At 33.6% G+C, this 27125-nt stretch overlaps 2 protein-coding genes and 2 long non-coding RNA genes across 4 annotated transcripts; 3 read left to right on the forward strand and 1 right to left on the reverse strand.

Annotated features, from left to right (window-relative positions):
- Positions 1-101: 101 nt before the first annotated feature.
- Positions 102-5216, forward strand: LOC133184930 (3-hydroxyacyl-CoA dehydrogenase type-2-like). Its single transcript, XM_061319998.1, has 5 exons — positions 102-128; positions 331-498; positions 2882-3091; positions 3453-3684; positions 4664-5216. Exons 1-5 carry the CDS (start codon positions 102-104, stop codon positions 4855-4857), a joined length of 831 nt encoding a protein of 276 aa, XP_061175982.1. The 3' UTR covers positions 4858-5216.
- Positions 5217-7634: 2418 nt separating this feature from the next.
- LOC133184932 (uncharacterized) lies at positions 7635-10710 on the forward strand. Its single transcript, XR_009720872.1, has 2 exons — positions 7635-7748; positions 10445-10710. It is a non-coding gene; the product is annotated as an uncharacterized LOC133184932 (long non-coding RNA).
- Positions 10711-19986: 9276 nt separating this feature from the next.
- LOC133184933 (BUD13 homolog) lies at positions 19987-21529 on the reverse strand. Its single transcript, XM_061319999.1, has one exon. It carries the CDS (start codon positions 21508-21510, stop codon positions 20077-20079), a length of 1434 nt encoding a protein of 477 aa, XP_061175983.1. The 5' UTR covers positions 21511-21529; the 3' UTR covers positions 19987-20076.
- A 1710-nt stretch (positions 21530-23239) lies between these two features.
- On the forward strand, positions 23240-25740 carry LOC133184934 (uncharacterized). Its single transcript, XR_009720873.1, has 3 exons — positions 23240-23346; positions 24769-24895; positions 25549-25740. It is a non-coding gene; the product is annotated as an uncharacterized LOC133184934 (long non-coding RNA).
- The last annotated feature ends 1385 nt before the right edge of the window (positions 25741-27125 follow it).

The raw sequence follows: 27125 nt of genomic DNA on the forward strand, positions 1-27125 counted from the left end.
AATTTTTATTAAAAATTGTTCATGAAGAAATTTGTTTTTTATTTACACGAATATTATAAGTACAAGTTACTAAATTTGTTGCCCACATGTGAATCGTGTCCATGGCCTCGGTTGTGTCAAAATTTAAGGTTAGAACATGAAATCCCTTGTAATATAACAAGATATCAATTTTATAATTTAACCATTACACATTTTTAGTGGTCGATCGATTCCTTTTTTTTTTTGCAAGTCCAATTTTAGGTATAGAAAGGTACAATTTTGTTTCAAATTGGAGACAATTCGAACGTAAAGTGTTGTTTACATTGTACATTTATGTCAATTCGTTTACAGGGTACTGTTTTCCTAATTGCGAATGGTTCTAGAAATCTAGGAAGAATATGTGCAGAAAACTTTGTTCAGAGAGGAGGGAGAGTTGTTTTATGTGACACAGACACAGAAGCAGGAGAAGAAATACAAGAGAGTTTGGGAAGAAATAACTGCTTGTTTTTTACTGCAGATGTAAGTTGAGATGTGGACAGGTTATGATTTAGTGGAAGCCTCCCATTTATATTGGGATAAAGATCAGTTGCATACATAAATGCTGTTTTAATTGATAGGAATTTGTGATATGCGTACTTGTATATTGTAAAGAAAATCAGTATGAGGTAAAATTACTCCCCCTTTAAGGATGTACAACACACCTACCCCAAAAATTTCCTGTCGTTTAATTTTCGCTATTTTTGTATATCTTATACATGACTATATCTACTATGTGTATGTACATTTTGGTCAAAATCGTTCAAGCAGAAATTGGACAGGAAGTTCCTAAAGTTACCCCCCTTTGGCTGATCACGAGTACAAAAAAATTTCAACCAACTAACTATAAAATCCCTTATTTCAAAATATTTAAGGTTAGCCTAGCTGTCAAAATTTGCCGAATCGTTCGTTTAACTATTAAACACACAAACAAAGTGAATTTGTAGAGGTACATTTCCAGAAAAACGATTTTGAAGAATCTAAACCTAAAAACTATGGTTCATTTTTGCATTGAAAAATGCATGATTTTCAAATGAAATATTTTTTAATGAAAAAATCTGTCGTTTAATTTTGAAAAAAATAATTACTTCTTGTAACTGATGATCAAAATGTTCTTGATAATTTTTTGAAATTTTTTTAAGCAACGTGTTTTGAATTTATAGCGGAAAAGCTCTCCTCCCCCTCTCTCCGTAAGTTACGTTTCTCACAGCGTCTGAGACTTGGAACGAAAGCAATGCTATGAATCTACAAATACAGATAAAAATTCCTAGCTGGAAAATATCTTTTACTTAATAAATGTAATGTACATTATATTTATCACAAATATATAACTTTACATCTGCATTTAAATGAAGATGAGTAAGCAATTTCTGAAATTTTAAGACCCCCCCCCCCCCCCTCCATTATTCTCTGCAATGCAGGACATTCGAGCTTGAAAAAAAACAAACATCGGTTACGTCTGCATAATATATATAATTGCATATTGAACTCCCAAAGTAATGTCCTTCATTCGTGTATACAGATTAAATATTGACTACTAGTATTTTTTGTTATTCTAAATATTATTTTTTTTATATTTATATTTAGTAAAAATCTAAGGATTTTATGACCACGTGTCCGGTTTGGCGTTCATGCACACAGGTGCAGTTTCAAACCTTTATATGACTTCTACTTGCATTGAATATTATTTTTTAAGTGAACCAACAGTGGTGTATGTAGGTACAACTCTCTTGTGATGAAAATGGAATATATGTACGTGTAGGTTTTTAATTATTTCTGTTTTCAAACGAGAGGGTGATACCCCCCCCCCCCCCCCCCCCCCTATTGTATCCTTCTATTGTTTCAATAAATGGAAATGATGTTTTCGTCCATATTAACTTCAATTTTACCAAATTGTAAATTATTTATCAATATTAAAATTATTCGTGTGCCTGAATCATCTACAATGGTATCATCTACATTGGTATCAATCGTTTTTTTTTTTTTATTCAAGGAAATGCGATCTAAAACTATTTTCAGAAAAAGATTTTCTCAGTGGGGTGCAACCGTTGTTTTAATTTCAATAAATAATTTTTCACTGTTGATACTTACTTTAATTTGTATAAACTTTGGCTTTCAGTTCTTGTGTTCCTTGCAACACACTGTAAATGTATTTGTGTATTTGTGAGGGGAAAAAACCATAATTCTTCAGAAAACAGGAGGAATAACTCAGCTAAGGGGAGGAAAGACATACACCGCTACATTTTTAGAGTTGTTTTTCTTTGATCAGTGACCTTCTGAAAACGGTTACTCTTTTTCATTTTTTTTTTTCAAAGAAAAGAAAAGCAAGAAAATGTTTATTTTCGTAATATGATAATATTTAGACATACCGGTAATATTTTTTTCTCAGTGTTATGCGGCTGATTGTAAGGGGACAAAGCAATGTAGAGTAGCATTAACATTTTTGATTAAAACATTACCTTTGTGTATATCATAAATACAATATTAAAGAATTAATTAACTAAATTTAAATTAAAGAAGGAATGTACTGTCTTTTTTTCTTTTTTATGGAGGAGGGGATTTATTGCAATTGCGCAAATGATCAAGGATAGGATTTGGTATTCCTAAAGAAACCACAATAAAAACCTCTATTCTTTTTTTTTTACATTAATTACATCGGGATCGTATCGCTCGTCATTTTGATGCTTCATAATTAACGTCAAATTAACGTTATGTTAAACGTTTTATTGAAATCCCAAGAGTTATCTCCCCCAGTGTGTTGTACGTCTTTAAGCTAGAAAATGCTTGGTTTATAAAGAGAGAATTTTTATGTTATGGCATACATGTACTTTCGATATAATTGTGATTTATTATGCACTTCTTTTAGCTAACAAAAGAAGAAGATGTTGAGAAGGCAATAAATTTGACGGAAGAGAAGTTTGGAAAACTTGATGTTACGATCAATTGCCCGAGTTATGCAAGGACTAGCAAAATTCATATCAAATCTCAGATAGAGAGAGAAAATTCACATGAAAACACGCAAACTGAAACCAGGGGAGAAAAGTTAACAGAGGAGTTTATGGAGAAACTTTTAAGGGTTTGTATCAAAACAATTTATCAATATGAATCATTACAGCCCAATCACATGTATTTTATGATTAAAATATATATATTAGTGCATGCCGTCTAAGTAAATGCAAGAGAATATTTTCTAATATCATGTAGATTAAAATGTATTTGTAAGATGTAACTATCTAGGTTTTATTGGAGCACACAGTAAATGCATAAATGGCTTCATTGTTCATGCAAATTACTAATTAGCTGCATAGTAATTTCTGAGATAATTTACTCATTTAATTCAGTACATGGTTACTCGTAATTTACTGCAAGTACTATGATATTCATCCCCCATTAAAATTTTTTCATGTTTTCCATGAAGTTGATTACATTTTTTGCAGGAAAATTTGACCAGCACATTTAATGTATGTAGGCTAAGTGCTGGACTGATGTCTAAAAATGAACCTGACTCAAATGGACAAAGAGGGGTAATCATCAACAAGTCTCACACTTTAGGATTTGGAAGTTCCCTAGTTCCTTACACCATGTCCCAGGCTGCGATAATTGGAATGACACTTCCAATGGCCAGGGATTTTAACGATCTGGGTATAAGAGTCAACAGTATTGCAACAGGTGACTTCAGTTTAAGTAGTTGAATTTTATTTTTAGGGGTGAAACGGTTCACTGTGGTATCCATTCACCACATTATTTTTTTTTCTGGGTTTGATACATGGTAAAAATTCTCCATTTTCGGTTTGGTTCATATTTTGGTCAGGATCATTATGCAGTCGGGTTTGGTATAAGTAAACCCATGCTACTCGGCATAATTTAATTTTTAAAATGTAAATTTTTTAGGACTGGTAGTTTGTAAAATAATCTTTAACAGTCAGATCATTCTAATCAATTTCTTCCAGTCAGTTTGCACTTAGATTTAGTGACAGGATTTATTGAAACAAAACATAAAACAATGTTGAAATTTTTTCTATCAAAATATATCATATCGAAAATAACCGTACCAACACAAAATTATACAATATGTATCATATCGTGAAGGAGGCGTATCGTTTCATCCCTATTTATTTTAGTATTTTGGCCAGACAGCTATCTGGATTGTAGAGTAACAAAATTTCACCAACCTTGACTAGTTCATTCCTATTATCACCTTTCATCCGTGGGTAAATCAATCATTGTAAGATCATTTAATGTCATCTTTAGAAGGAGTTTTGCTCCTTTTGTCTTGAAATGACATTTGTTTTTCAAGTACAAACATGCCAAGGCTTTCAATGAGGAGAGGCAAGAGGTGATTTTTCATCGTTTCAATGATCAGAATTCTCTGCTTCAAATTTCATAATTGGCAAAATTATTGGAAATAGTTCTAAAAAAGCCTCTTAAAAGGAATAAATTCACCTTTTCATTTCGATATTATTGAAACCCCTTGAAAGCCTGCATGCTGTTACATTAATTTTTCAATCATAAAGAAAATGTTAAAAATGTCAAGTAATACTTCCATATTTCTGTCATATAGGCCTAGGATTAAGCATAAGATATACCTTTTCAAAATGATTTAATATTGGATAAAAATGAATAGAATTTCTTTCGTTTTTGTTTACAGGGTTTTTAGACTACCAAATACCAGAGGGATGGCCTAAGAAAAGAGAGCGAAAGTTTTGTAGTTTAATGGCATTTCCTCATAAACTTGGTTCATCACAAACATTCTACCATCTTTGTGAGAAAATAATTGACAATCCATATGTGAATGGAGAAGTTATCAAACTAGATGCAGGGGTGCAAGCAGTGATACTGTGATAAAAAATATTCAGTCAATACACATTTCTTAATATTCAGATATATAGCTGAAATACCTGTATGGTTAGACTAAACGTTTGCTCTGGATATCAAAGTTTTGAGGAGTTTTCAGGAAGCCATGCAGGTTTGCATTATATGATTTGCCGTCATGCTATGAACTCTACATCATTGCTAACACAAAAGAAGTTATAGTGTAGGAAAAAGAAAGCAGATATGGTCCATCCCAGATATACATTTACTTGTAATTTGAAAGATGAGAGCACTACACTCTATATTATGAATTCTGAATGATAAATGGTACATGAAATGCATAGAGTTTTAATAAAAAAAAAAAGAAAGATCTGTTTTAAGAATGTAATCATATTTTAAGAAAAGAATAATAAATGAATTGTTTATTAATACATGCAGTTATAATGTTAGCTTACTTAATCAGAATTTTAAGCAGTCATTATATTTTGCAATTCATTTAAAAACATTAAGTTGTGAATAAGTATGGAAAAAACATTATCACACAGACGTGTCTATTGTGTATTCTTCCTTATTGGTACAGTGTAGTAGTTCAAAGGTAGACTAGAGTATAATTTTTTTAGGGAGTTCATTCTATATACCCAGTTATTTTTGCACAGGCATCTAACATATGGATTGTGTAACCCCTCCCTCCCAGTAATTTATAAAAAAAATTCATTTTTATCCTATATAGCATATAATATCAACAGTGTGATATTTTCATTTTTGTTCCTTTATGGATATACATGCAGAGGGACAATCTCTGAAACTTAATAAAATGAGAACTAGTATCAGATATAAAACAAGCATTCTGAGAGTATTGCATGAGCAATACTAGTCCCCTACCGGCAAGTGTAATCTGGTTCTGTTCCCGTTAAGAATTGAAAATGCCATAATTCCGTCAAAAATTAATGAAGCGGGACGAAATGCAAACTTGATCTATAACTAATCAAGGTAAAGCCACATACCAAAAATCAGCTCAATATCTACAAGCGTTTAGAAGAAAATTGCGGAAAACCCGTAAAAATTGAAAAGGCCGTCATTCCGTCAAAAATCAATGAAGCGGAACGAAATGCAAACTTGATCTGTAACTCATCAAGATACACTCACACACCAAAAATCAGCTCAATATCTGCAAGCGTTTAGGAAAAAAGTGCGGAAAACCAAGTGGGACAGACAGAGGGACAGACAGACAGACGGACAGACAGACGGACGGACAGACTCAGAGGAAACCTATAGTCCCCTCCGGTTTCACCGGTAGGGGACTAATAATTTAGGCATGATATTCTAGGAGTTCATATATTTTTGATACATTATTAATTATGTCTTAAAAATATCCCAGATTTGGGGGAAGGGGGGTTACACTATCCACACATCAGCTCATTCAAGGAGGGAGGATCCTGCTTTCAAAAGTCTTAAAACAAAAAATGGGGGCCAATACAATTCTTTTGACACTACAGAATATTTAATATGACCTTTTTGCACTGAAATTGTGTCTTAGACATAAATCACTTCGTAGTTTTTCCTGTAATATAAATTTATCCAAATAAAATGGGACCAAATATACTCTTATTCTATCTTGAAAGGACACATTAAAAATTGTAAGAAAGAAAAGGTTTCAAATTACTTCGCAGAATGATCAAAGTTATCTCATATATTCAGAAAAGAAAATCAAAAGTGGGGGTCTATGACATACATTTTTAGATATTACTGAAAAAGTGTTAATTTTAAGTTAAAACTGGCCCTAATATTTCGTGGATTTTCATAATATACTTACTATATTTGTCACACTATGATGATAGAATTCATAAAAGTTAATTGAATAAATATTGAAGGACCAGCATAAAACATTTCACTGCACAAAATAACTCTGTGTGCAACGTGCATGGGAAAATAGGAATCCAAACTTAACAGTGCTGTAAATACTTTGAAGGAGAAAAATTGATCATTTTCTTCTAAAATACCTTCCATCAAATATAGTTCCTCAATTAATGATTTTTATATGGAATTTATTCGTGGGTTTTTAATTGACTATAGTTTAATTTGCATTTTAGAATCCAAAATTAATGCAAGAACTAAAATATGATGCAGATTTTTAGGAATAAAGGTCCAGACAAAAATCTGCTCAAAAGATCAGGATCGAACCTCTTTAAGTATGTTAATGAACAAAACAAAATTAATTAATTGACCAAGGCTGATCACTTCTACTTAATGTGTACTTAAGAAATCTCTATACACTGCACATAATTCTAATTTCATGGTACTTGTAAGTAGCTAAAGTGATCTGCCCTTTGATTTAAAAATCTAGTGTAGTACACAGTTGTGATCCATTCGAGTAATTCAAGGTAGTCCGATCCTCAGGTTCTGAAAATCAGCCTTTCAGTAATTGAAAATGCTCACAAAAATGTCTCTGATATGATTTCACATAGTAACGTGAATTTACCCATGGTATTTCTTCAAAGTTCATCATTATAGTTATATAATCATATTATATAGGGAAATTATCAAATCTCAAATATATTTTCAGGAAATGCGAATAAAAACACCAGCTAAGCATTTTCTAGTTGAAAATTGATCAACAAATATAATTCAGGATAAAAAAGAATATAGGTATCCAGGCATTTGGAGGAAATTGCATCGTTTTGTTTTGCTTTTTTTTCTCGCTTATATACAGTACATGCATTTAAGATCTTCTCTTTGTTATATAATACATAGTGTAAAAAGCTTGTGTTATCATTGCATGACATCACATATTACGTCTAATTCCATATCTTGCTAATACAGGCCACCAATCGCTCTAACTCATATCCGAATGATATGAAAAGGTTTTCGTTAGCGGGACTTCCGGATATGCGTTGGAGGGACTTTTTATCTTCGCCTCGGCGGTAAGTTGAGCTCTTTTTCTTGTATTTTAACCCTTTTTAGTCCCCTACCGGTGAAACCGGAGGGGACTATAGGTTTCCTCTGAGTCTGTCCGTCCGTCTGTCCGTCCGTCTGTCTGTCTGTCTGTCTGTCTGTCCGTCTGTCTGTCTGTCTGTCTGTCCCTCTGTCTGTCTGTCAGTCTGTCCCACTTGGTTTTCCGCACTTTTTTCCTAAACGCTTGCAGATATTGAGCTGATTTTTGGTATGTGAGTGTATCTTGATGAGTTACAGATCAAGTTTGCATTTCGTTCCGCTTCATTGATTCTTGACGGAATTACGGCCTTTTCAATTTTTTCGGGTTTTCCACAATTTTCTTCTAAACGCTTGTAGATATTGAGCTGATTTTTGGTATGTGGCTTTACCTTGATTAGTTACAGATCAAGTTTGCATTTCGTCCCGCTTCATTAATTTTTGACGGAATTATGGCATTTTCATTTCTTAACGGGAACGGAACCAGATTACACTTGCTGGTAGGGGACTAGTATTGCTAATGCAATACTCTCAGAATGCTTGTTTACAAAACAAAGAATGTGATTCGACCCGTTTTATTGAGTTGTTGCTTCGTTATGAACTGTTTGGGCTGAATTCTGTGTTGTAATGACGCTAGAAAGTTTATTCTGCAAGTTTCGTCAAACAAATCTAACCCGGCGGTACCCGTCGTGTCTGCGATCAACTAAAACAAAGCTAACAAGCATTCTGAGAGTATTGCATTAGCAATACTAGTCCCCTACCGGCAAGTGTAATCTGGTTCTGTTCCCGTTAAGAATTGAAAATGCCATAATTCCGACAAGAATTAATGAAGCGGGACGAAATGCAAACTTGATCTGTAACTAATCAAGGTAAAGCCACATACCAAAAATCAGCTCAATATCTACAAGCGTTTAGAAGAAAATTGCGGAAAACCCGTAAAAATTGAAAAGACCGTAATTCCGTCAAAAATCAATGAAGCGGAACGAAATGCAAACTTGATCTGTAACTCATCAAGATACACTCGCATACCAAAAATCAGCTCAATATCTGCAAGCGTTTAGGAAAAAAGTGCGGAAAACCAAGTGGGACAGACTGACAGACAGACAGAGGGACAGACAGACAGACGGACGGACAGACTCAGAGGAAACCTATAGTCCCCTCCGGTTTCACCGGTAGGGGACTAATAAGCGATTGTGATACATTTTATTTATGTCAATTTGTCCCTAAAGGATCGTTAAACACTTTGACATAACATAGGCTGTCCTTTTTTTGATTTAAGCGATAGCTATGAATGAAAAAAAAAACATGATATGAGTTAGCGGAACCAGATATGAGTTAGCGGTACATGATATGAGTTAGAGAAGCAAAATAGAATGCTAGATAATTTACTATTATGTTCAACTATACCACACACGAATTTGAATAAAGCCATATTTCAGGTATTATGATTTCACTATCATTCTAAATTTAAATTGGATACATTGGTTGTCACCATGGAAAAGGGGGGGGGGGGTGTAAATGTATCTAAAATATTTCTTGTTTCAGGTTATTAATTGTCGGTCATCGAGGCTATTTTTTCATTGTCATTTGGCTATTGCCATGTTTGGACTGAATCAGTTAAAATACAGCGATTTCTTATTCTGCTGAACATTAGAATTCATCTAATTTCAGGTTTCAATATGGGCCTTTTCAAAGGCAAACGCAGAAAAGGGATAGCCATATCACGATCGAGTAAAAGTTTCCTCGTATTATAACAGAAAACGGTCATTAATTGACCGATCACCATTGAAATCACCGGCTGCAAAGAAGTGCATGCTTTCTCCTAAATCATCAACCCTCTTTAAAAGTCCGAGGAGTAAACTGTCTCTAAAGTACGCGGGGGGGGGGGGGGGGGCTTTTTCTGAAAATAGTCTTCTACTGTAATTTTAGCACGTAAATTTTAATTAAGGTGCTACTTGCCCATCCCCCCCCCCCCCATTTTTTCTTGCTATATGATCATTCATACAGCATTTGAAACATAAAGATAACATCATAATTAAAAAAAAAAATAGAAAAATGAGAATATGAAGCTTTTAAATATGTATGGTTCCCTGTTGCATGGAGTACCTCATACAGAAATCTGTACTCGACTGTTTTAGACATGCCCACATGTTCACTAAATGTATATTTATGCTTTTCTTCAGGTCTTATGCTTTATACTGGCAATATTTTGGTAATCAAGCACTGCTGAAAAAAATTAACATTCGAAATATGCATACCTATATAGAGCATCAAAATTGGTAAACTGCTGAGAAATGTAATAAAATTTATTTTGTGATAGGGATTAAGCTATGGTGAATATTTCTGCCCCCCCCCCTCAACTTGTCAGATAGCTACATCAATTTGTCAGATCTTTTCGTTAGCTTGTCACTTATTCACGAGTTTAAAATCAATATGAAAATGTGTCCATGCTTAATTCAGGCCGTCAGGTGACAAAATATTTTTCTGGTAAGTGGACATAGTATCTGACAAGTCAACATAAGATCTGATATGTCGATATATTATCTGACAAGTCGAAATAATTTTCTGAAAAGTCGATATAATATTCTACAAGTCAACATCATTATCATTAAGACATTTTTCCTAAACCTGTTTGATTAATATTCAAAGTGAAGATTGGTGTTTCGAAGGCATTATTTTTTTTTTCCAGAGACCACTTCTTTGACAGCAGAGAAAAAGATAGAAAAATGCGGCGCCTAGAAAAACCATGAATGAACCTACAAGAGGAGACTTACCGATACGAAGCTGACATGGATATAAAGTAAATGAAGCAAAGATACACCCTTCCAAAAGACTTGGCATTAAATTGGACACATTTTGATTGCTATTGTTACCAGTACACTATGATTCAATAATTTGAGTAATATACACGTTTTGTGTTGTATTGCAAAAACTAAAATAAAGTAAAACACATTGTTTATGTATTTATTCAAATATTTTCAAATATTTTCTCTCCCTGAGATATTTGATGTACAAAAAATAAACTTGAAAATAAAATATGGAAAGTTAAAACAGAATTTTTTAGAAACAATCACTTACAAACTCTCTGTCGGTCGATCGATTGATCGATACATGTAAATGAAAGATAAATCAAACATAAATGAAAGTCTTTTCAACATGCATGTACATAAAAATCAATAACAAAACTAAAATAATAATAATAAAAAAAAACAATATCAGAGGTAATCATTTTACACGTGATGAGCCTTTGAGTGACGACTGAGTGCAGCTGGATATTTGTTAACATTTTCCACACATCTCGCACACGTACATGCGGCCTTGGCGAGCACTTTTTATATGTAATTTCATTGCTCTTTTTGTTGAAAATGTTGCATCACAAGTATCGCACTTGGACAGGTTAAAGGATTCTCCATCTGCACTGTTACTGCACCTTCGTTTGTGTTCATTTAAGCTATGTTCAAACGAGTATTTTTTGTTGCATTTATTACAATGCAAATTGAAAATGTTATGTTTTGATCTTCTGTGGCCTTTTAGTTGATATGCCGTTGTACAAGCGAAGTCGCATTTGTTACATTTAAACTTCTTTTCTCCCAAATGAGTACTCAATTAGTGTCGATGTTTGCTGTTTTTCAGCGTGAACGTTTTCTCACAGTACAGACATTTGTATTAGAACTGCTTTCTGACCCAAATGTAATGTCTTTCTATGATAGGCAAGTTTCCCTGCTTGAGTATATTTAGCGGTACACTGTTTACAATGATAATATTTTCTCGCCATCTTTCATCAATTCTGAAAGAAATAAAATTATCATATATATATATATATATATATATATATATATATATATATATATATATATATATATATATATATATATATATATATATATATAATATTTATAAATGATTCACTTTGAAAATGGAGAGTGAAAACACAAGCTATTTGTCTCAATATTAAAAAATGTAAAATTTGATTTTGGGGGGGTGGGGGTGGAAATTACATTATCAACGAACTCCCCTGACAGTGGACTGCCTGGAGAGACCAAAACTTGCTAATAGTTGACAAACTATCATATTAAATATCAACTGCACATTCTACGAGTGATCACCAGCCCTGATAGTTGAGTGAAGTAAAACAAATTCAATAAATAAGTCGCAAAATTGTTTAATCTTATAAAAACAATGACAACAGTGCTAAACCAATTCAACTATTTCTTTTTAATAATTCAACCTAACTAAACCTAAAATAATTCAACCCGACCTGAGAAACCCGAGTAAAGGGAACACATTTTAGGCTAAGTCTAAACAATTCTTAGTTTGGAGTTGTCGACCTTAACTTTGAGCTGATAGATAGGAAGGAATGTTTTTTTTTTAATTTTATTTTGAAAAATTTAATTACGTTTCCAGTTTTTTGGTTGAAACAAATCAAAGGAATTTTCTTGGGGTTTCTAAATGCTTCACTTATTTTAAGTCTTTCATTGACTAATACAAAAATCAAAAATAGAAAGTGAATTAGTCTCAATTTCATAAAAACTTGTAACTAACCAGTAAAAAAAATTCATTTTAAAAAATGACTGGAAAGATAGTTTGGGTCGGTAGGCAACTTGCAAACAAATTATTTTTATTTTATAGGCCTTACTAAATAGGAGTAATTGGTTAAGATCCAATTCGAACAGTAGCATCAAGTTCAATGAGATTGGAATTTAAATAATTCTTTTGCGATTTTGTTGTCAATACTTCTAGTATTAAGACTTAACAAGCACTCATTTATTATTCCTGGCATGAATGGTCAGCGTGATAAAAATTATTGCTCTGGTTTCTAGTATCAATTAAGCCCCCCCCCCCTTTCCCCAAATTTACCTTCAACAGTTTCAAATGCTCACTGAAGTGGTGTTGCCCCAAATACTTTTTGTTGCAGTAAAGTTAAGTCAGGATAAAGTATCAATAAAATTTGGTTGTGAAAGAAGTTGGAACCTGCCCACCTTCGAGTTTGGATAATATCCATTTTTTTTTAATGTTGCTTGAACTTTTTTTTCATATAAGTTTTCAATTTTTTTTCCATGGCCAGCCCCCATCCAATTTCAAAAACGATAATCAGTGCCTCTTGCTAAACACGTTTGAAGATTATACCCGTTATGATTTTTTTCTAACTCATATCATGTACCACTAACTCATATCTGGTCCTGCTAACTCATATCATGTTTTTTTTTCATTCATAGCCACCCCTAAAATTAATAAAGGACAGCCTATGTTATGTCAATGTGTTTTAGGATCCTTGGGGGACAAATTGACATAAATAAAATGTATCACAATCGCTTATTAGCTTTGTTTTAGTTGATCGCAGACACGACGGGTACCCCCCGGGATAGATTTGTTTGACGAAACTTGCAGAATAAACTTTCTGGCGTCATTACAACACAGAATTCAGCCCAAACAATTCATAGTGAAGCAACAACTCAATAAAATGGGTCGAATCACATTCTTTGTTTTGTAAAAAAGGGTTAAAATACAAGAAAAAGAGCTCAACTTACCGCCGAGGCGAAGATAAAAAGTCTCTCCAACGCATATCCGGAAGTCCCGCTAACGAAAACCTTTTCATATCATTCGGATATGAGTTAGAGCGATTGGTGGCCGTGTAATAAGCATTGGTATCTAATGCTAGATTAAAGGAAATTCGATTTCTCTAAAAAATGAATTTATTATTTTCTTTTATGGGGTACAAATGTCAACTTTTACATGACCGTTTCTAAGTTTAAGACTTCAAAGAACTTTGAATCATATTGAGATGCATAAAATGAAAATTGTTGCACGAAAAGATCTTAATTTCAAGCTTCATTTTGAAACTTTTTAAATAAAATAAAAAAATTAAGAGTTATCCTTCCTGGCTGAGTATTGGACATCCTTAAGCATTATATTAGGGCAAAACGAAGTTACTGAATGCTTTATTGGCATGTGTTTTCCTTATGTAGGCCCAAGTAAAAAACGGTGATTTCTGGTCAACAATACTTTGTTGCCCGAGAACATTTTCTTGGGGAAGAATGGCATGTACCGTAAATGAATCAACTTAATAATTTCATTTTTATATGATATAATTTTCTTTAAGTCCATTTTTTTTCATTAGTGTATAGATGTTGAGTTGATCAAGGATTGTAGTGAAAGAGGATTTCGAACACGGTTCAGACCTTGGGTATTAAATGGTAATGTGTAATGCATTGAAAATATTAGATTTTAAACTTAATTTTCTAGTAAAATTTCATCACATTTTTCTTACCCTCTGTATGAAATAATCTGAAAAGGTAAGCTTTTTAATGAATCTGACACAAATTAATAATGGTCACTGGCAGGTGATTTTTTTTTAATTCCTGAAATCAGAATCTTAATTATCTTTCAACTTCTTTTTAATTTCTTTCTTCAACAGTATTTATAAATAAATTACCCTAAATAATTTTTTTAAATGAAAAAACTTCTTGAAAATTTTCAATGTGAATTTGATTTGAACAATTATGAATTCAGTTTCCTATAAAAGGTGGTACAAAATATTTCTCGCCGTTCAACACATGGCCTTTGCTACATGTAGTGGTTAAGTCATGTAATCACATCCATATGTCGTTGTATGCAAGTACATGTAGGTTGTACTTTTCCTTAAGTTTTAGAGATTGGCCATGTACGGTAATTTTATATCGTACATGGCCAATCTCTAAACTTGAGAAAAAGTACAATCACATGCGCGGAACTAGAGGGGGTCGTGGGTGGGGGGTCCGGACCCCGCCCACCTCCTTGAATTTGCAGAGCTATTAAAAGTATACATGTATACTGAAACTGATTAAAAAATGACTTTGGACCCCCCACCCCACCCCCGAACACGTAGACCCCACCACCACCACCACCACAAAAGTTTTTCACGTTCGGAAAAGAAATTTTTACGTTTTTTCCTTTTTTTTTCTTTTCTTTTTCTTTTTTTTTTTTTGCTTGTCAAGAATTTTTTTTCTGGATTGGAATTTTTTTTGACTTGGGTGGACCCCCCCCCCCCCTGGAAAAAATTCCTGGATTCGCACCTGAATCTGCTTGCATAGAAAAAAATATGGATAACTATGGTTGACGGAGAAATCCCATATTTTTGAGAAATTATGAGCTCTTACTATACCTACCTACCTACATGTTCCTATAGTCCTTGTTGCATCCGGAGGCACATGGGGCAAGGACTATAGGGATTTCCATTCTTCTCTGTTCGTAGCTGTCCTCTCCACCTCTCACCAGGTAAGATTCATTTCCTTCAGTTCTTTTTCAACATTTCGCCTCCATGTTGTTTTTGGTCGGCCTTACCTCTTTTTCCCTTCTGGGGTCCATAAGCTCTTACTATTTTTTTTAAATCAAAATGTGCACGTGTTTTTTTGTTTTTTGTTTGTTTTTTTTTGGAGGGGGGGGGGGGTTCAACATTTCAAGGGCCTGTGTTGTTCTGTGAAATTTTCCTTTGATGTATATTATCAAGGTAGAGCCTTGCGCGAGTCAAAAAAAAAGTCATTTGACATTTTTGTCCTCCGTGAGGGGACATTACAAACCCGTAGGAAGCAATTTTAGTTTTGGGGGGGGGGGGGCACAGCCATACATTTTCAGTTGAGGGGGCACTACCAACAATTTCCCGACAAGCAGAAAAAAAGGTCATCAACTACCAAAAGAAAAAAAAAGGTCATCAGACGTTTTTATTGAGGGGGCGCAAGCATATAAGCATATAGTATCTAAGGTTTACTATAGTAATCTATATATCGGCAAAATTATTGGGGGGCACGGCCCCCCGTGCCCCCCGGTTCCTACGGCCATGCATTAAATCTCATTCATTTTTAATTGACAGTCTGCCACAAAAATTTTAACATTGGTCATAACTTTTGAATGAGAAAAGACAGGGCATTTACATTTCTTACGTACATTACCTGTGACAATACCTTTCCAAACATACTATGATTTTTTACTCCTTGACCTTGAAGTTTGACCTACTTTTCAAAAAGTAGGTCAAACATAACGTTTGTATAAGGCGCCGTTTTGGTATTTATTGCCATTTAGTGATATTACCTATTCGAATAGGTGATATCACCTATACGAATAGGTGATATCACCTATTCGAATAAGTGATACCACTCATTCAAATTGAATAGGTGATATCACCTATTAGATTACGTGATATCACTTATTCGAATAGGTGATATCACTTATTCGAATAGTGATATCACCTATTGGAAATGAATAGGTGATATCACCTATTCGACTAGGTGATATCACCTATTCGTGCTGAATAGGTGATATCACCTATTCTAATAAATGATATCACCTATTCCAATATTTGATATCACCTATTCAATTTGAATAGGTAATATCACCAATTTGAATAGGTGATATGCTTACAATAATAAATAATGAATGCTCCCTTCCTCAAGACTATCTAGATTTCCATTGGAACCAAGCAAATTCGGGCTTCCCCGTTTTCCTCTGTAATTGAGACATTTTAGATACCTTATGTTATCAACCCCTGTAAAGTTATATAAATTTTATAAATTATACCAAGATGGGATACAATTTAACAGAGTGGCATACCTTTCTCTCTTTATTATGTAAGGTGGGGCATTTTCCGTATGGAACAGTTAATACTTATTATGCGATTTTCACGATTTTTCCTATAGTATACATGATAGATAAGTGTAATAAATATAATTTGTGAGCAAAAAAAACTACAAGATCTACTGGGGTGCTTAAAACTAAATGCGAAGCTGAAATCCATCGTCTCCAAGAACGGTAAGTTATAAAACGAAAGTGAAAGTAAATGAGAATTAAATGCTATAGTCTTGGGAGCAGTTGTTATTTCATAAATAATTTGAATAGGTGATATCACCTATTCGAATAAGTGATATCACCTATTCAAAATGATTAAGTGATACCACCTATTCGAATAGGTGATATCACCTATTTGAATTGGTGATATCACATATTTAATTTGAATAGGTGATATCACCTATTCGAATAAGTGATATCACCTTTTCAAATAGGTGATATCACCAATTCAAATCAAATAGGTAATATCACCTATTCAAATAGGTGATATCACTTATTCGAATAGGTGATATCACCAATTGGATAGGTGATATCACCTATTCGAATAGGTGATATCACTTTTTAGCACTGAGTTAATACCAAAACGGCGCCTCATACGTTTGAATGAGAAAAGATAGGGTTTTCATATTTCACATTATTCACATTACCTGTGACAAACCCTTTCCAAATATACTACGATTTTTGACCTCATGACCTTGTTGCCTGGCCTACTTTTAATAAATTTTAACATTTGTTATAACTTTTGAATGAGTAGAGATAGAGCTTTCATATTTGACTTGTCCATTACCTGTGACAAGACGTTTAGCATGCTATGATTTTTGACCCTGTGACTTTGACTTTCAAGTCTGACCTAATTTAAAAAAAAAAAACATTATTGATAACGTCTAAATGAGAGAGGATAGTGTGTTCATATTTGACAAGTACATTACCTGTGTCAAAAAGTTTCTGAATATGATATGATAATTGACTCCATGACCTTGAAGTTTGACTTAATTTAAAAAAAAATAATTAACACTGGTGGTAACTTTTGAATGAGAGATGATAGAGTTTTCATATCTCACAAGTGCATTACTGTACCAAAAAAAATCCAAGTGTGGAATATATTCGACCCTGTGACCTTGACTCAAATTCGACCAAATTTTCGAACATTTTATCATTGCTGCTAACTTTTGAAGGAGCGAAGAGCGAAGAAGGGCAATCATATTTGACACGTGCATTACCTGTGACAAGCATTTCCAAATGCATTATGATTTTTAACCCCAAGACCTTGAAGTTTGACTTATAACATTGCCGATAACTTTTGATTGAGAGAAGATAGGACATTTACATTTGACATGTGTATTATTACCTGTTTCAAGACCTTTCCGAATGTACTTTGGTTTTTGACCTCGTGACCTTGATCTTGAAGTTTAACCTACAGTCTCTCATAATTTTACATTGGTAATAACTTTTGAATGAGAAAAGATAGGGCATCAAGATTTACATTACCTATGACAACACCTTTCAGAAAGAATTATATCATTTTTGACTTCATGACTTTGACCTAGAATGCTGGCCTACTTATCAAGAATTTTAACTTTGGCCATAAGTATTGCTCCAGAAGAAATTAGGCTTTCATACTTTTTTCACATGTGCATTACCTGTGAGAATATCTTTTGGATTGCATTACTAGTATGCTATTTGACCTCATGACCATCATCTTGAAAATACTGTTTTGAGAAGCTTTCATATTTGCCATAACTATTTTTAAATCAATAATTTATGTCTTTGCTGTATGATGCACAGACAAGACAGAAAACAGAGACAGGACGGATACAATATGCCATAAATAACAGAGGCGGATCCAGCAATTTTTGAAAGGGGGGTTCCAGGGTGGTGCCCCCCCCCCCCCCCCCACACACACACACAGTCACTCAAACATAGATTCACACAGAGAGATCTTAGGTCGTGGTTTGTTTCTTTGAAAAGGTAACCCCCCTCCTAGTCCGAATAAAAAACAAAGACATTCTTTAAACTACTGTAGCCTTAAAATTGAATGGATTTGCAGGGTTTCTGAAGAAAACAAAGATTTTTTTTTAGAATTTGAAAAACTTTTTGGGTAGGTTTTTGAAAATCTATGTAAAACAAAGAATTACATGTAATTTACTGTCACAGTGGCCTTTTGCATATTCCCTTTTATGACTTATTTAAGTTTGTTCCTTCAAAAGATGATCCGAAAACGGTACACATATAGCCAAAGATCGCCGGAATTTGATATCAAATTAAACCCCGCATGTTACTTATATATTAAAATAAGTAGAATATTTTCTACCATTCTCTCATAAATAAAAACGCTGAAAGGGAGGAATAGTGAAGGTAAATATCTGGGACTCTATCGATATTGCAAGTGAAATATGAGCAACCGATCGAGCTGTTTTGAACTACGCTTATAAGTTAGTTCTAAGTACAAATATCAATTCCAGAAAACATTTTATCCTCTTTCTCTCTCGCTTTCTCCACTCGGCAAAAAATAAAAGGGGGGGTTTCCAACCCCGGGAACCCCCCCCCCCCTGGATCCGCCAATGAATAATTGCATCCTAACAACAAAGACATGAAAGCGGAGGAGGGGCCACAATTCTTTGAATTTGCTTCTTTTATTTTAACAGCATCATGGGCGGATGTGAAAAGGGGAGGGGGTCAGACTCCCTCTCCTGGAATTTTCAGTAATTCTATGTAAAAAAAAAACAAAACAAAAAAATGGAACCCCCCCCCCCCCCCCACACACACACACAGAGGAGATGCAGACCCCTTTAAAAATGGTAAGGCGAGACATCCATCTGAAAAAAAATCGACTTAGGTGAATGTTCCCCCTTCCGAAATAGGAATACCAGCACTGGGGCAACTGGGCGAGTTGTTTATGTTCTTTAGTTTGTCAAAATAATTTCTGAGTATGACATTGATGTGGACCCCCGAAAAGGCCAAGAATCATCAAACTTTGTCAGTTATTACATGCACTTTTGGGCCTCATGATGTATTGATCCAAAAGTAGGTCACAGATTTACTTCTAGGAATTTTTATGGTTATTCGTAATATTCATTGTGTTCAGATACACGATTCTCTTTACGATTTTATGAGGCTTTCGTGTGGGGGGGGGGGGAGGTTCTAAGGTCATTTTTGGTTTCTTTTACATGGAAACTTAATATTTCTAAAAATGCCCTCTAGATCCATGCATGGTTTGTTTTAAAACCAAGAGAACTTAAAGTTTATTTTTTAGAAATAAAACCTCCCATGACACTGTACATGTAGGTAATACCTAAAAGTATGTTTTATAACATTAATATTTATGTTTTTACCCCTGAGAATTTCAATAAAATTGATAGGAATAATTCTGTGATTCTATAAATACAATTTCAAAATATAAAATACAGAATTTTTAATTTCAGTATCTAGAAATTTGATATCTTGAATACAACTGATAGGTCAAAATGAGTTGGAAATCCCAATTTCTTTTTCTTTATCCTTTTTAATCTCCATATCTCAAAATTTCAGATATCTTGAAGCGCTCTGACCAAATTCAAGGTACTGAGATTCGACTGTAAAAAATATTCCTGCCACAGGTGACTGGTGTCACATAAGTCAAGTAACCTTTGCATAGACTTTAATTTTATTTGTGAATACTTAAGAATTTGGTACATCATAATTATGTCCCTGGAGATCATAAAGATTTACCCCTGAATTTACAGACTACATATCTTCCACACTCCATTTGTAAGCCATATCTTCAACAGCTTTTTTGTCCGAGAGTTTTGCATATATTGATCGTTCAAAACCATTTGATCTGTCTACACCATCCCATCTGTAGCCTGGCATAATCCCAAATCTGTTTGGAGGTGGAGGGGGACCTTTATATTTTGGAAGTTCTTTTTTCGTTTTGTTGTTGCTTTTTTTCTTCTTAATGAAGGCTAACATTGGGTCATCAGCTCTTTCCATATCCTTTAACATAGCATCTAAATCTTTGTCATCTCGTGCTCGTGCCAAAGGTTTAGACATTTCATACAGATGATCTTCTAATTTAGCTGCCCTGTTCTCTGTTTGCTTTATACCTTTCCCCCATTCATGGTGCTTGGCTTCTATTTCTTCTTTTCTCTTTATTTCCTCTATTGTTGGCTCTGCATCTTTTTTCTTTTGCTGTCTTCCACTTTTTCTGTATTGAGTCTTAGCATCTTTTCCCAAGAGATCTGATGATATCTGTTTAAATGTTTCATCTTCTTTCCTTCTCAACACATCTGCTTCTGTCTTCATATCTTTTGCTGAAGAGAGACCAGCTTTCTTTCCAGACAATGTTTTATTCATTTTACTACTATTCTTTTCATCTTGTTCTTTCTGAAAGGAATGGTCCTTGAGATTTTTACTTTTTCCTGATTCATTAGCACTGTTAGATTTTCTGAAAACACTATGGTCATATTTTGCATCTTCTATTTGTTTTCCTTTTTTAGAATAACTTTTAGGTAATTTCCTTGGTGGAGATTGGTCAGAATCTGAATCATGTCTTCGATTCCTTTGTGGTGATTGGTCAGAATCTGATTCATGTCTTCGATTCCTTTGTGGTGATTGATCAGAATCTGATTCATGTCTTTGATTCCTTTGTGGTGATTGGTCAGAATCTGATTCATGTCTTTGATTCCTTTGAGGTGATTGGTCAGAATCAGAATCATGTCGTCCTTTTCTTGGAGGTGACTGGTCAGAATTTGAATCATGACGTCCTTTTCTTGGAGGTGATTGGTCAGAATTTGAATCATGTCTTTCTCTACCTATTGGTGAAGTACTAGAGTCTGAGTCGTGTCTCTTTCTAATTTGAGAGTTTTTCAAGTTTTCATCTTTTGCTGCGACTCCCTTCCATTTGTCCGTTGTGTACGCCTCAAGTTCTTGAATATGTTTTGGACGCTCATCCATAAACGCTGCAACAGTTGGTACATTTTCTTCTATATTGTCATATGCTGAGGTATCCTCAAGATTACTTGGAAGAAGTGTCTTTAAATCAATATCATCATCTACAATTCTTGACTTTGGAACTCTGACATTTTCTGGCTTTTTTCTTCGTTTCTTTCGTTTATCTAATGCTGTGTAATCAGAAGTGTAACGTTTCAGGTATTCTTCTTTGCTCATTCCTATGGACATCTTGCTTTTTAAAAAGGTTTCACTTGTGAGAAATGTTCTCAGAACTGAAGTATATTGTGGATAGAAGTGATTTCCGGTTGAACCGCGCTTAAACAATTCATACAAAAGATTACTCGACATATCTGACACCCCCCCCCCCCCCCCAAAAAAAAATTCCATGATCTGCCACTTCTCTAAAGAAACATTCGCATTATTTATAAATTTTAAATAAAGAATAATTCTGCATTCTTAGTTCTTCATATGTAAGAAGAAGTAAATATATTTTCATAGAAGAAACTTCTGTCATTCTGGACGGACTACCAACTCTATTTTGGGTTTTAGGTAGACAGGAGGTAAAACTAGTACTGTCACTACCGACTCCCGACTGTCTCGGATTAGTATTTTTTCGTTGATATTCTCCACAACGCTTAATAACAGATTTGGCTCAAACTTTTTAGGCACATTCACATTGTTGAACTAAATTCACATAATTAATCTCAGTCAGGATTGGTTTAAATTTTAAAATTAGCATTTTCTCTTAAATCTGGAAATTATATTTATTTATTTATTTATTTTTTCAAATACATGAATGAGTGTCTTAATATTTCTTGTATACAAGTGATATATTTCTTAAAGAATTTATTCATATATTCCACTGCATGAGAGTATTAACAAGTTGTGTTTTTATTTGCATCATTATTATTTTTTTATGACTTCATATAACTCTCCTGAACATATAACTTGATATAGATATGAATTGATTAAGTGTCTCCTTTGCCAACAAACATCTTTTACATTCTCTGGAAAAATAATTTTAATAAAAAATCTTATGAAATAATTAAGAGCTTATCTTTTTGTTGAAATCATATATTAAGAGATGTTTTAAGATCCAATAAATAAAATATATTGGTGTGATATTCGTCATAAAACTTTTTAAAGTTGAAACTCTATGACTTGAACTCTATTTTCAGGATTCATACTATAAACTTAAACAACTTATGTGGTAAAACATCCAATATTTCTCGTTAAAAAGTTGATAGTCATATAAAATATAGTTTTATATGATAGAATTATCCTTTTCTTCAAAAGACTCGAAAGATTGCAGACATGGATCAAGAATTTTTTTCGGGGGGTGGGGGGGGGGTGGGTGGGGGGGGGTCCATCCCAGTCAAAAAAAATCCAACCCAGAAATTTCTTGAAATTTTTTTTTTAAATAACTCCTTTCCCAAACCTGAAAACAACTATTTCGTGGGGGGTGGGGGAAGGGTGTAGTCGCTGACTTCTAAAGCTTCATATCTATGACTTTTATACCAACTTAACACGGATCCGCGTTTTCTGGGGGGGGGGGGGGGGGCTCCAAGATCAGTTCTAGTTGGTTCAGTATATATACATTTAACTGTTTGATAACTCTGCAAATTCTAGGGGGGGGGGTCCGGAACCCCCCCCCCCCCCCAGATCCGTGCATGCGTCTGACAAAATGTATACTTACGTGTAATATACATAAAGAAAGCTCATTATATTTAAGCTAACTAATATAGTTTATTTCTTATAATTTTTTAAAATATAATTTTAAAAAATCCTCAAAGATCATTATAAGTATATATTTTTGCAAATTCCTAAGTGACATTTTCAAATTCTAGTGCTGTTCTGCATTTTGAAGTGTCGTTTTCACTTGAATACTGTACAATAGAAAACCGAGAGAGTCGTGAGTCGGCATTCACTATTCTAGTTTTACCGTTTGCATTTTTTCTTTCAGTTTGTAAACACGCGTACACGTGAAGCAACAAAGGCCTATAATATAATTAACATGGGGGCAAAGGACATTGTAAAGGCAGTATGGTCAAACCCATTTGTATGGTACAATTGTTTATTCAGTAATCACACAAAGTGAATGAGCTGATCTGTTCTTTCGACCATCGTTTAGCCCGAATTATTTCAGTCTTTTAATTTTACTTTAGCAGCTGATTAGAGAACATATTTTGATCATCTTTTTAAATTAAACAAGAATTTTCACCTATGCAAAGACATAAATGATATTTATGTCTAAGATGCAGTTTTAAAAACTCTAGATAAACATGATAAAGAAAGGTATTGACTGATTGAGTCTGAGATCAGTTCCGAGGTATGACTTGATTAATAACTGGCTTTTTCACTGTAGCAGAATGAAAACTTATTTGGAAGCTAGAGATGGGTATCGCCAAAAAAATTGTATCGTGATTTATCGCGATTTTTGCCAAAAATATCACGAAAATAACATGATATTTTTACACATAATTTTCACCATGTTCACCTGTTCACTATGATTTTAAATGAATTTCCATGGTTTTTCTTACAAATATAGTATGGAAACATAAATTCATTTTTCAAATTTTTATTTATATGTTAATAAAGCATGGTTGTGTGCTAGAATGCCATTGTTTTACAACATTTTTTACAATTCCTGTAATTGTAATTCAAGAGTGTGAAAAAAATATAAATTATTATTAATTCCAGTTTAGTGTGCTGTTTTGCATTACGTCACAACCTATGATGACAGCTGCGCTCAAGGTAAATAGTACACGCCTCCTAACCGCAAGTTATATGACTGGAAGTTTCTTCTTATCCCTGACTGGTTGCTTGTGCAACAGACTATTTCTGTATCAATGTTGATAAAATGAGTTGACCAATCACACAGCGGGGGCTTGAATTGTTTATGCTAGGTTGCATCTGTCGAAAAAGATCGTGACGTAATGCGAAACGGCACACCTTAAATGGAATTAATAATATTTCTGGAATTTTTAATTACATACTAAATACCGGTATTTTAGTCTCTGTATCACAATATATATCGCGCAATAAAAAAATCATGATATACTGGTTTACAGATAAAATCGCACATCCCTATTGGAAGCATTTTTTTTTTTTACCGATGATTGAATAGACTGGGACATCATAATATTCTAGAGTTTTACTTACTGGAGAATGTTTTAGTTAAAATAACCATGTCTCCTCAGATGATAATAGTTCTGGCAACTGGGAATTAAAACTCAATATCTAGAAAAAGAAACAAACAAATTTAAGAGTTCTGCTACAATACTGATATAAATATTTATAGTTTTGGAAAATTTTGAGTATGATTTGTACATATCAGCCTTTGATCAGTTCTCTCTCCCAGGATTGACAGGTTTTGAAACACTATCCTTTATGTTACTTTAGAATGTAAACTTCTGTAAATATGATCTTGATGTTAAATCTAATTTATGAAGCTTATAATATATGCCATTTTATGACATTTAACAGGAAGGCAGCAAAGAGCTGGGGTGTATTTATTGTTGTAGTCCTGGTTGCCAGGGAGATGTCCGCTGCTGATGCTGCTAATGTTGCAGAAATAACAGGAAATATTGCTAAAACCAGCTGATCAGAAATGGTAATGCTATTTTATGAATTGTTATAAGGTTGTTTTAAGCTCAAATTTAAAACACCAAAGGTTTCATTGACTGAGATATATATAGGGAGAGATTTAAAAGTAAACAATAAATGAACACTGAAATAGAAGAGATTTTATACGGTCTCATCCAAAGGATTGTTCTCCACATCCTGCAGTGGATTTGAACCTGCGTTGTAGGGATCAACTCCTTACACAGCGACTCTAGAGCAAACACTCTAAACACTGTGCCACGCTAGGGACTAAAAATTTAAGTAAACATATATTAGAAATATGTCTCTGCAATAATGGCAATCTGTGCTTTAGCCTGATGGGGCATCAATATTGGTGTAAAGTTTTCTTCTGGGAGCACACACTCATGCAGGGATGATTGCCTTGTGTGTTAACAGCATGTCTGTGCAGAATGTCAAAGAAGTATGTAGTGTTAAATCCTCATGCAGTGTTAATTCTGTTTTTTTTTCTTTCAAAATATACTCTCTTCCATTTTGCTATATTAGGGCTTCAATATGGAATAGCAGTCTATCACCATAGATTCGACACTTAGTGTAAGGTGATATAGGCCATGGGCCAACTTCTCTGTAAGAAATTGTAATAATTATTTTGCTATATTAGATGTTTCTTTATTTTCTTTGCAGATGAAAATGTCCCTAGAGTGAGAGAGAGAATGCCAATGCTTTAAACAGATGGAGTTTAAAAAGTGTGACATTATACGTAGAATATGACACCTTTTTTAATATATATATAAAGCATTTTGGTAATTTTTTTTAAAAAGGAGTGTGTCTCCATTTATGTTTTGTACAAAATAAAATATACCTCATTTAAGATAATCATTTTATGCTTATTTTTAGTATACAGTCAAATCTCATTATCTTGAACTTGATAGGACCAAGATTATACTTTGAGATATCTGAGGATAAAAAACATAAAGAAAATGTATTTGGGACTGCCAACACATTTTGACATATCCCTGGTATTCAAGACGTCAGTGTTCAAGATAACCATGTTCAACTGTATTTCATAAAAGAGAAGATTTTAATGAAATATTGACAAAGCTTGATATAAAATTAAATTAATGTATTATTTTACATGAAAATGTTTTCTTCCAACTTACATACCTGATCCTAAACAATCCTGCATGATTGCTATTTGAGGGCTTTTAACTTGTTTTCAAAGTTAGGACCATTAAAATATACATGTGTAGAAAAATCATATTTTAACACTTCCATAAGATGAATTATATTTAGAATTATACATGTCATGTCAAATAATCAATTTAGCACCACCTACATGTACATGTATACTTACCAGCCTCATGCATACAAATTGTCTTAATATTCAGGGATAAAAGTTTCAAAGGCACAATGTGTAATAAATTTCCAATATATGATCATTGATCAATTAACTTCATGGGGCTTATCCTTGGACTCATATAAAATATTTTTCTCAATTTTGGTAGAGGGCTAGCTACACATTATAATTATGTAAAAAAAAATTCTTCTAACAGAAAGAAAACTTTGTATGAACTTGTGTACCATATATCAGCTAAAGAGTCTTTTATGTTGGGTTTTGGAGTCTTCGTATCAAGTAAATTACAGCATCACAAATTGTGTAAAAGAATATGAATATCCGATTAACAAAATGTTTTTAAGTATATGTTACTATGATAGATATTCCTTTCGAACATATGTCATTTGCACACTTAAAACTTCATGCTCATATGATATTTTTTTTCAATGGAAATCTAATTTGAAAATTTTAATTGAGGAAAAATGTAAAAATAGACTCTTGAAAATGTTCCAAGAAACTTTTTCAGTAATGAAACTTAATAATATTCCAAAACTTTTCAACATCTATATTGAACTGTATACCTACATTTTCCCCATTTTTCACACAACTGTGGCTTAATGGACAAAGTTGTTTAACTAGATATCACTTCTTCAGTAAGAAAAGCACCTATTTAAGCAAAGATATTTGAATTTTGGAAGAAAAAAGATTGTGTGTGCATTTTGACCACTGTAGGAAGATATTGTCTACTCGGTATCTTGAGAACACTTTGCTTGTCAGATGTCAAACTTTGCATACGTTGGAGTAAATGACCCTTACTGATTTTGAGGTCACAAGATCAAAGGTCAGGGGTCAAACTGGACATAGGAAGACAATAACTGCTCAATATCTTAAGAGCCTTTTGCTTCACAGACATCAACCTTGGTAC

The sequence above is a fragment of the Saccostrea echinata genome, unplaced genomic scaffold (genome assembly GCF_033153115.1).
Source record: "Saccostrea echinata isolate AGI-Se365-2 ecotype Australia unplaced genomic scaffold, CSIRO_AGI_Sech_v1 ptg000011l, whole genome shotgun sequence".
NCBI classification, from domain to species: domain Eukaryota; kingdom Metazoa; phylum Mollusca; class Bivalvia; order Ostreida; family Ostreidae; genus Saccostrea; species Saccostrea echinata.

What these genes read in the sequence shown, in the direction of transcription:
- LOC133184930 (XM_061319998.1), top strand. Translation starts at nt 102, where the DNA reads ATGGCCTCGGTTGTGTCAAAATTTAAG. An exon ending in TTATGGAGAAACTTTTAAGG is followed by an intron (nt 3,092 to 3,452) that starts GTTTGTATCAAA and finishes CATTTTTTGCAG; the next exon opens with GAAAATTTGACCAGCACATT. An exon ending in AGTCAACAGTATTGCAACAG is followed by an intron (nt 3,685 to 4,663) that starts GTGACTTCAGTT and finishes TTTTGTTTACAG; the next exon opens with GGTTTTTAGACTACCAAATA.
- LOC133184933 (XM_061319999.1), bottom strand. Translation starts at nt 21,510, where the DNA reads ATGTCCATAGGAATGAGCAAAGAAGAATACCTGAAACGTTACACTTCT.